This window comes from Anabas testudineus, chromosome 19 (assembly GCF_900324465.2).
Source record: "Anabas testudineus chromosome 19, fAnaTes1.2, whole genome shotgun sequence".
Lineage (NCBI taxonomy): Eukaryota > Metazoa > Chordata > Actinopteri > Anabantiformes > Anabantidae > Anabas > Anabas testudineus.
In genome coordinates, this window is record NC_046628.1 from 16,683,448 (window position 1) to 16,694,753 (window position 11,306).

General features: G+C 39.7%; 1 protein-coding gene across 1 annotated transcript; it reads left to right on the forward strand.

Moving 5' to 3' along the window:
• Positions 1 to 661: 661 nt before the first annotated feature.
• kcnj16 (potassium inwardly rectifying channel subfamily J member 16) lies at positions 662 to 8,112 on the forward strand. Its single transcript, XM_026352053.1, has 2 exons — positions 662 to 769; positions 5,463 to 8,112. Exon 2 carries the CDS (start codon positions 5,473 to 5,475, stop codon positions 6,703 to 6,705), a length of 1,233 nt encoding a protein of 410 aa, XP_026207838.1. The 5' UTR covers positions 662 to 769; positions 5,463 to 5,472; the 3' UTR covers positions 6,706 to 8,112.
• The last annotated feature ends 3,194 nt before the right edge of the window (positions 8,113 to 11,306 follow it).

Consider the following 11,306-nt stretch of genomic DNA (forward strand, 5'->3'; position numbering starts at 1 on the left):
GCTCTGATACTTGAGTTATGCTCTCTAGGAAGTTTCTGGGTGGCAATAAGGGATTTTCAGGCTTTTAAAAATGCACAAAGATTAAAACTACATTTTTATAGACCAACAAATGTTGTTGTGTTATGTTATATTTGTACATAACATGTATTATGTGAACAGTTACCAAGGCTGTGGGGGTTTGTTCGGTTCAACCAACAGTCCAAAACCCCTAAATTCAGGTTACCATCAGATTAGACAAAGATAACCATTTTTTCCTGCTCAGCTGTTCAAGCTCTCCCTCTCAGTGCTCTCTTATTTGCTGCCAAACAACCAAGCCAATAACACCGACGCTGAGGCATAAAAACTGCTAAACCTGCAGAGATCTATACATGAGACACTGGACAACACATAAAGAGGATCTTTTTTTTTTATATTCAATACGTAACCCAAGTCAAAAGAAGAATAAGGTTTGGCTAATTCAGCAGGCTACAGCTGTCAGATTAATCATTTAACATTTATGTTAATGTAAGTATTGGTTGGGAGGTACTTCTCTATAACTGAATGGATGTGCTATACTAAAAAGTAATGAGTGCAATCATGCACTGGTAAACACCTGCATGCATTGTTTGCATAACACCTCACGGTTAACTCCACAAACACACACCTGTCTGTGTGACACCATGTGATGCTGTAAGGAGGTATTAATCTTTAGTGGTTGCTGTGGGCCGGCTCATTCCAGCAGGTGACTGCTGCGCTACTGTACTGCTCCTCGGAGAGTCATTCAACACAGGTAAAGACATTCTGCAACTTTTTTTTTTTTTTTTTTTTTAAACAAGAAGGGTTAGAACTGATCTGTGGAATCTTTGTTTTTGTTGCTGTTCTACAGATTATATTCCATATAAGAAATTGACTTTAGATTTCATTGTTAAATTTGGAGAATAACCTAAAAAGGAATATGAAATATGATGTTTGTGCATATATGTTCTGAATGGATTGCATAGTTACAGTAGTTTATTTAAGCATTTAGACACTAAACCAGGGCTTATGTTATTTATCACTCGAAACGCTCAGGATAATAACTTTTCAACTCTAACATTCAGACTGCGTCAGCCGGTGTTTGATAAACTTCTGAGGCAACAAGTCACTAAAGGTTGTGCACAGCTGAACAATAGGTAATCTGAGCTACAGCATTAAGGGCAGTAAAACTATATGTGGTCAAGGTGACAAGTATATAATGAGATCATGTTTCCCAATGAACAAATTTAGAGCCATGAAAAAGGATTAATGTTTCATATACAATGATTCGTAAACAATGTGTTTGATAAAATTTTATTTGAAAAAAGCATAACAACATGTGAATGTAGGAGGCTACATCACTGCAGAAAGACTTTCATAAATAGGCATCTATTCATGTTTGAATCTGTGAATCGTGCAAGACTGGAGAATGTGAAGGTCAAGTTGGTCTTCAAGAAAAACAATTCAGTCACAACAGGAAAATCAGAAACTGCTTGTTGACGTAAAACAGTCACAGATCAACAAATGACTCATTTAAATTCACTTGCACTGAACAAAAGTCAAACTGAATCCCTAAACAGAAAGAAAGTAAAGTGGAGATGCTGGCGCAGGCATAGACACTAAATCCATAGTAGAAAACTACTACGAGAGGTTAAATCCAGTGTCGGGTTTCAAGTGCTTCCTCTGAAAAATGCAGTTAAGCAATTTCTGATGAAGCAAAACACAACCAAACACTGGTTCACACTGGTACTTTAAAACTTGGATAAACCATTAACCTTCAGCTAAATGTAAAAGGATTAGACAATCTCAGCACTCTGGTTTTTAGACTGCAACATCAACACTTTTGGAGATCTTCCAGTGCAGCTCAGCAGACTTGAAAAGTTTCCAGGAAAATAAACTTAAAAAAAAAAAAACAGCTGTCAAATGGTTCATTGGAGAAGCGAGTGCGAGTCGCTTGTTCTAACAGAAATATTTAACAGCATTGAAGTTTTGAAGGTCATTAGAGGTGGCAGAAAGCCTCAAGGCGAAGCTGCGACTAGCCACCCATGTACATGGTTCTGTTCCAGTGAACCACAGATGGGTGACAGTGTCATTTGCAGTAAGTGAGCATGTAATGGAGTTGTAAGTGCCCGGAGCAGCGGAGGAAACAAGCCAATTGCTTAAGTTGTTTCCAGAGTTCATCCCTCGATTCCTATTGTCAGCAGTGGATGATTGACCCCTAGTCTAACAAAAGGACACTGTTAATGTTATTGTACAAACAACATGATACAAACCAAAAGAACACAAGGTATCATAGCTCAGTTCGTCCAGAGTGCAGAGGAAGCTTTTTACCAAAGGTCAGCGCATGTTTTGTGTGGTTGACTTGTGTGAGGTCGTGTTTTGTACACAAAGGTTTCAGGCTCCACAATGAGCCGATGGAATTTAGAAAAAACGGCTCAACTCTGAAATGTGAAGTACAGCAAGAGCTTAAAGCTTAAAGCTGGGCTAAGCATTACAACTACCATGTCCTGGGAAACCTAACGGTCTCAGATACTGTCATAATATGAGGTGTGTTAAGTAGATTACAACTGGTACTATTTGCTCCTTAGTGTTTTGAATCAATAAAAAAAAAAAATCACAGCTAGTTTATTTGTTCGTTTCTTTCACTTTCTTTACCTGTCGGATCATTCATCTTAATTATACCTCACTTAGCTAGACTCTGCTGTGCAGGAGGACAAAATTACATTTCTCAGAAAAGCAAGAAGATGCTAGTAAGTAAATTGTGAAATATGATGCACTTTATGAATAGCATACTCAATTAGCTTTAATACTATATTAAGAGCGAATCAATTAAAAATCAAATAACTAATAAATATGCATATGTTTCTCTTAATATTTTTCACACGCATTTTATGAATAGTATCAGTATCTGCCGATTATTTTATTGATAACCCAACTTTATTAAATGTAATTAGATTTGACATAGGTCAGGTATTTCAATGATTTGTTTGTTGAACAGTCAACAGATATTGTGTTTACGATCACATACAAACAAAATTTTCTAACATGCTGAAGCTGTCAGTTCCAACATTTTGATGTTAGTGTGCTACCTGTGTTAGCAGGTTACTATTTGAAAACAGACCCTCTGATGCAAATTAGTTTAGTTTTGCAGGGATTTGTTCACAAACCAAATTATTAAGAATAGATGCTACAAAACGATATTAAAATTCATTCTATATTAAACAGGAATGTGTGTTTTATCAAAGAAAGAAAGCATACAAGTGAACTTCATTGTGATGCCCGAGGAAATGGTGCAGGTTTGATTTTAAAATGAAAACCTATTAATGCTGCAGGAACTCGGCTCTCTTGGCAACTCGTGGTTTTCCAGTAGGATGCTGCACTTTTCTCTTTTTGTCCATATCAGGGTATTTAGGAAGGGTTTATGGGAAGCTAATAAGACATTATTTCTATGACCTCATGGAGAGAGCTCCATACTCTGGCAGTTGGGACGTTCGCTGTAGCCAGGACAAAGTGGAGTCTGTGAATGGAGCCCAGTTCACTCAGTCAGATAGCGGTGATTCAAACCCCATTTGTTTTGGGAGTAGAGGATGCTCTCAGTGGTTTGGCTGTGATTGATCCTTCCTCTGCCCGTGATCACACAATGACACTATTCCAGTTTCCACATTCATTTTTCCCCTCCTAACTTCCTTTATTAGCCCTCTGACAGTTCTTTGACCTCCACCCAGAAAACAAACAGTCTTGGGTCATTTCTGTGGGCAGTAGCAGAGACATGTGCATGGAGACATAGAGTATGTGTACAGATCGTTTTCTGTGGTAAAGATATTCTATAAAACCTGTGCTAATGCATCTGCAGAATTTTAAACAACTAATGCCCAAGTCATAGACTGAAAAGACAACAACATAATGTCTTTATTCCCAAAGCCTCTGCCCAACTGCAGGATATTGGACATATTTCTAAACTGCTCACCAAATTGTGCAGCATCTAACTGTGCAAGTAAAAAAAACAAAAAATCAATATCAACATTTAGTGGCACATGAGCAGCAGGGAAAAGAAGTAGCAGCCCAAGTGAGGATGGGTTTTGAATCTCTAGGCAACCTCCCCAATCCGATTAAATCTATTGACACAGTACAAAGAGACAGGAAAAAGAGAATCATATGTGGTAAACATTCCCAGATTGCCATCTTAAAAATAGACCTCAACAGCAATCAAAGCACAGATGAAAAACTAAATGAGAGACAAAATATGAAAGCAAACATGTGAATGAAATTATGAGTGGAACCCGTAATGGAAAAAAAACACAACATAGACCCTTTTCCCGTTTGTGTCAACAAAGTCCTGCTCATTATGTTTTTATATTAGATGCTACAGCAGGGAGATCAAGAGGCTGGAGATTTCCAGTGATCAGCCAATGTTTTGATACACAGAAGACTCGGCTGTTAATTGTTTCCTCCAACAACAGCATCTGGAAGAAAATCTGGAAAATGGGCATGACTAGTTTAGGTGATGTGTCTGTTTTCTATCAGGGAAGTAGGGAAAGCCCTTTGGCAGTGTATGGAATCATCTACTGTTTACTGTACATACATTTTCACACAAGAGGACCAAATATAAATTTGCCTACATATACTGGTCACAAATGTATTCTTCCAGTGGTGGAAGGAGATTAATTTGTCAGTGGCCTAAAATGTACTTTGTTGTGTTAATTGGTTTGTGTCTGCATACAGCAGTGCATCTGCTGTGTTAAGTGGGTCAGAGATCAGACGGCTTTCAGTTGCTGTTTGGTCTCATTGGTCGTCTGTCTGCTCCTGATGTTATGACCTGCATTACACTAATGACCTTCTCTCTGGCAGGGTTTTGGGTCAGTTGCACATTCAAACAACAAAGTTCTCAGTCCAAATAGACAAATGTTGCAAAGTCAGATAATTTAAATAACTAGGGATTCGTTTACACCTGTGTTGGTGATTAGGTAAAAGCAGTTGCAATAATTGTAATTATTTATCCATTGCAAGGATTTCCATTAGGGCAGAAACTAATGATAATTTTTATTGTTGCATGCTGTACAGATTTATATGATTATTACTTTAACCATTTGGTCAATAAATTATCAGAAGATGGCAACAAAGTCCTTTACCCGTTGACCCATTATCCTGGGCAGGTCGCCAGTCTATCACAGGATTGACATAACGAGAAAAACAACCATTAACGCCTACGGGCAATTTATAGTCACCAATTAACCCTATAATAGTACATAGATAGAACACGGAGAGAACCCACACAGACACAGGGAGAGCATGCTAACTCCACCCAGCCAACTCCAAGGCACCCAGCCATACATAGATTCGAACCCAGGCCATGCCACGTCCTCGTTCTCAGCACACAAAAATTTCTAAGATCAAAGTTCATGGTATTTTCTGTACCATGACATGCTAACTAACCAATAGTTAAACATTCTTTTCTGTCTTCCCCACAGACTGTGGAAGATGCAGAAACAATATACGTCAGTCAGCTGCACCGATGTCATCGGAGCAAAAACTGAAAATGGACCTAAACCAAACAATTATCGCTACGTACGAAAAGAAGGCAACTGCAACATCGTGTTCCGCCATGGTCCAGAGGAGTGGCTGCTGTTTATCACCGACATCTTCACCAGTTTGGTGGAAATCCGGTGGAGGGTAATGTTCCTGATCTTTACTCTGTCTTACATACTGTCCTGGCTCTTCTTCGGCATCCTGTACTGGGTCATTGCACTCGTTCACGGTGACATCAAGGACGAAACAAATGACCCCTGCGTATACGAGGTGCGCAGCTTCACAGCAGCTTTCCTCTTCTCACTTGAGACTCAAACCACAATTGGCTATGGGTTCAGAGGAATGTCAGAAAACTGCATGATTGCCATCATCCTGGTCACAATACAGGATGTTCTCAGCTGCTTCATCGACACCTTTGTCATTGGAATTGTTGTTGCTAAAATGGCCTCAGCCAAAAAGAGGGCGCAGACAGTGGGTTTCAGCAACTATGCCGTTGTCAACCTCCGAGATGGTTACCTGTGTCTTTCTTGGAGAGTTGGAGACTTCCGTAGGAATCACTTAGTGGAGGGAACAGCTCGTGCTCAGATAGTCCGCTCCACGGTGCACACCACAGGAAAAGTTGACGTTACCCACAAAGACTTGGCCATCCAGCAGCCCGACATTGTCCTGGTCACACCTACCATCATCTTCCACAGAATCGAACCCAGCAGCCCACTGTACAAGATAAGTTTGGTAGATCTAAGGAAAGCAGACTTTGAGCTTGTGGTGTCTTTTACCTACACTGATGACACTACAGGTATGCTGCATCAGACTCGAACCTCATACACTCCAGGTGAGATCCTCTGGGGTCAGATGTTTCAGGAGATGATCAGGGTCAGCAGGAGGCACTATAAAGTGGATTACAACTTGTTTAACCAAACCGCTAAGGTGCTGGTGCCCGAGGTCAGCTCTGAGGAGTACGAACACAAGATGAAGCTGCAATGCTCTCCTAAGCATTCTCCGAGGCCTTCACCCAGATCTTCACCAACACAGCAAAATCAAGCAAAACTCCTGAAACCCCCAATGGTAACAGTGGAACTTGTGAGTGACAGCCACCCTGAACCACATGCTTCAACATCTCAAGCTGACAGTCAACATCAAGACACTTTGCCTCTGCCAAATGACCTTGCAAATACAGAAATATAAAAGCGGAGTCATGTTTTAGGACACCGTTACATATGCAATGTGCCAGTTGTCAGTTTCCTAAAAGAAAGAGGAAAACAGAGAATGTTACTAAAGCTTAATACTGTAAGAATGCAGAAAGGTCTGGTATCTATTGTTAAACTTGATTTCTTTGGGTGGTGGTGAAAACATTTAAGCCAAAGGTTTTAAAATAATTAGGCTAGACGTTTGTATATTCGTAGCATTTTCAGCAATTCCTGCACAGATCCTAAAACCAACTGCCTTCTTTCACTGTACAGGTAATTAATTGTCGGCTTTGCTGCATGGTGTGCAGCACAAACATTTATGTCCCTGCTGTCAGCAGCACTAATGCGTTGCCATCATGCTTTGCAGTGAGCATGTATGTGACATGAATTAAGAAATGACTTTGTATCTGTAGTGTGGGTATGAAGGTCAAATGATTACTGTGAATTTGTCTCAACTGCTGAGACCCAAAACAACAACAACAGGAATTTAGACCGAGCAACCAGTAGAAGGCTGCATGTCACACATTGTGACTGGATGTAATAATTGCGTAAAAAAGTGGGATGACAAGTTATATGGACACTGCAATACAATTTTCCATTTTTAAAAGTAGTTTGACTGTAACTGACTTAAACTTTCAAGTCCAACAGGAGAGAAATATTTAATATACAAAATATATGCACTTGGTGGACTGTTACTTCGTACTGTATATTTAAAGAGGGATAACAGATCAAAAAGCTATATATAGATATTCTAATGAATACGTTTATTTAAAAAGTTATTGTAATATGTAGCTAAATTTAACCATATACTAGGGTCAAAATAAATTACAGGGTTCATATTTAAGAAGGTCAAAAATGTTGTTTTGATATTTTATGTGGTGACACTGTCGTGTTATATGTCGTATCCAAGTTTGGTGACTTCCTCAAAATACTCACAAAGGTAAATCTATCATCTATAATTCCATGTTATGTGGGTAAAGGGCCCAAGTCAAGTCACACATTCATTCACAGCTACTAAAACGGATGACGTGGTGAATGTGTGTTGTCAACTATTTCTCTTTAAAACATAAAATAAGTTCTGTGTAAAAGACAAGCAGACAGCTCTTCACGTTTTATTCTTTGTGTTACTTAACTTTGACTCACTGTCAGTTCACGTTTTGTTTTGTTCTTTGCTCATAGGGGTGACTACAGTAATGTCAACACAGCAAAACATGGAAAGGAAAAGTTTGTGTCAGTGGAATGACGTTTGAATTCTTTGTGATAAAGCATGTTGTAAGTAATATTTTATAATGCTTGCATGCACAAAAACCTGGGAAGAAATCTATAGTGACTGAATGTATTTCTAATTGTGTTGTATTAAATAAAATCTTAAAACAGTATAACTATTAAAACAAACCTAATGTCAGTTTCAGTGTAGTCTGGTTTGCATCTTCACTTCCTCTTGTTATTGTCCACGTGTCTGAGATGCATCATGGTTCTTGTCTGAGAACAAAAGCTCTGAACAGGAAGGTCACTTTGATGTCAAGTAACCAGACAGACAAAAGTAACCAGATGCTGCTTTAGAACGTGCTCCTGTGTTGCTTTGATTTGCATCACTGTGTAATCCTATTAAAAAAACATGTATTCTTTTTAACATCTATCCAAAATAGATCACTCATGTCGTTAGAGAGGCACAGAACAGTGACAGCGTTGGTATAACGTGACGTTCTCTCTTCGTTCTCTGTCATTTACCAACACGGCAGCTCAAGTTTCAAGTTCACTCTCCTCCTGACGTGGTTACAGACTACAGCCAGCCGATCACACTGCGAGCTATCATGACCCTGATCCTGCACTGCACACGTGATTTCCACTGTGGAGCATGGCAATACAAAAAATGTCCTCTCATTTTGGCTGAGTCTTATGTTTTGCCTTCAGTTTTCAAAACTGCCAGAAATTGTATTCAAACGTTTAGTTATCGTGCTGAATTCAGAAGTGAACAGAGAAACGTAGGCACTTAATGAATGATGAGGGAAATTCCAGAAATTCATTCACTTCATTCAAAAACAACAAGAAACAACACAAGGACATGCAGAAGTGCCCGACAGTAAGGATGTTGAACACAAAGCAAAAAAGGAAAATATTAAAAGAAAAGGATAAAGTACTAGCAGCAGCATGGCATATAAAGCCAGAGAGACAGGTAAGGTGACTGAGAACAACTGGAGTTGACGTAAATACAACCCCTGGGGCAACAACTCGCTTCGAATGTCAATGCAGTAAAAGTTTTTTTATCATCTCACTAAAAACACTAAAAACGGCCACACAGCCCATATCAGCACACCCCAACCTCCGTGTTTCACGGTCGGCACTGCGCAGCCACTGTGGTAGTTCTGGTCCAGGTCCACGCCAAACACACTGGACCCAATCTAATCCAAACTCATTTATTTTGGTTTCATCCGACCGAAGAATGTGCTGCCAATATTCATCAGGCTTTCTTTCATGTTCTTTGGCAAAGTTTAATCTTGCAGGTTTGTGCTGTTTTGTGAGAAACGGTTTTCTTCTTGGACACCATTCTGTAGAGTTGGACTTCACACAATGTCCTGCATACTGATCAGTCAATGAAACACCAATTTCCACAGATACTGTAATTCTGGTTTCCAGTCAGAAGCACTTGCAGCTTCTGTTTTTCCAATGCAAAGTTGTGTAAATACTGCATTGTGCGGGATGTCAGGCTGCTGCACCTTCTGTTTGGCTAGATACACTTCCAGTTTCAAATTACCTGATCACTGTAAGAAGGTTTAATTTTTTTATATTTTGTATTATAGGCACCGTTTTTGTCGTATACTGTATTTTATCATTAAGGGGATGCAGCCACAGCAAACTAAAGAGTCCCTAAAAGCTTAAATTTCAGCTCATTAAATGACGAATTCTCCACCTGCCCAACTGGTTATTACTCATTTTCAGCATCTCCTTACAGACTTTCCAGACCTCCCACCACAGAGAGCTGGAACATTTCTGAGCGATATTGGAAAGGCACACCACCAAAACAACACAATAACCCAAATAATGTCACAAACTTTCAATACCTCTCTGTGCAAACATTTGTAAAAACATGTTTTAGCTTTGTCATTATAGGGTTATCGAGTGCAGACTGATGGGCTACAATTGTGAATAATACTTTCTGAAGCCCCTGTATATTTCACCTCCAATGCCTTTGTGCTGGCACTGACAAGCTTTTGGCCACAGCTGCTTTTAAACAAAGCCTGACTTCACGTTTTGGAAGCTTCTCTGGGACTGAAGCTAAGCTTGTTTTTGAGCAGTCTCTTCCAGCAGACGTTCCCAGTACACCCATGTTTGGGTTTACCAGATCTGTCTGACCTCTCCTGCTTTCTGATCCAATTCAGTAATTATGTAATAATGAGCAGTTCACAGCTCAGCTGCACAGCTGCATATCCATCCAACCTTTGGTTCAGGTTTTGGTGCAATAACTACTTAAAATGTCAGTGAGCAAAAATAGAGTCAATATGAACAATCACACAGTTTATGTCTTCCCAGACTTACAGTTGTGCTATGGATAAGGAGTAACACCAACAGTTAGCCTGGCTCTGTACTACAGTAAGAAAATCTGACTATCAACACATCTGATGGTGCTTTATTGACCAACAGATCTGCTTTAATTGTCATTCGAAAGCCAAGCTCTGAGCATTTCAACCAACAATGGTTTGTTCTGGGACCAAAAATTTGAGTTCCCAACGAGAACCAGATGCCAGACGGATCCAGAACAGGAACTATGATGACATTCATGTTATGAATGGGAGTATGAAAGTAGTAAAAGAAAAAGGAAGCACACTCCTGTCCAGAAGGTGGCGGTATTGTGTCTAAAAGCTGTTTGCCAACCACCAATAAAATTCAAAATAAGAAGAGGCAAAACGAAGAAGTAGTGTGTTGCCTGTTGGTCTGAATAAACTAGAAGAAAATGGACTTTAGGTTTACTTTAGGGAGATGTAATAGTGCTGTGGTCACAATGCAATCGTGAAGTACGATGGTGGAAATAAGGCTTCAGTTTTTTGGGGGTTAAACCATAAGCCACCCAGCAGTGTTTCAAGTAATAACTGTGCTGTAGACATAACGCATCTCATGCAATAATAATAATAGTAATAAACTCATTTTTTCTAATAACTCTTTCTGCATAATGAGCATTTTTAACTTTAGTACTTGAAGTTAGTCTTCATGTTAGTACATTAGTATTTTCTCCCCACAGTTGTTTTGCCTCGTGTAGATGCTGTTGCTGCAGTGACATAAGTTGGATGAAAAGTTCTGATTCACTGTCTTCCTCCTGTGTCTCGTGCTGCTGTGTGCCGCTTGCTCACATTATGGAGCTCTGAGTGTCAGAGACAATCACTAGTTAATTCCAGTCTCCAGCCCTCCACCTTGTGGTCCACACGCAGCACTGTGCTACTGCATGCAATGGTCTCTTTATTGCTGGAAATTGGGCATGGAAAGCAAACACACACAACGCACACAGTTCACTGACACAGGTGGTCTCGGCTAAATATATGTGCTGCTATAAATAACCAGGACTAAAAATAAAGACTCACCGGGGGGAAAAAAATGAGCAGTTCA

Coding starts and splice junctions, on each gene's coding strand:
- kcnj16 (XM_026352053.1), top strand. CDS start 5,473: ATGCAGAAACAATATACGTCAGTCAGCTGCACCGATGTCATCGGAGCA.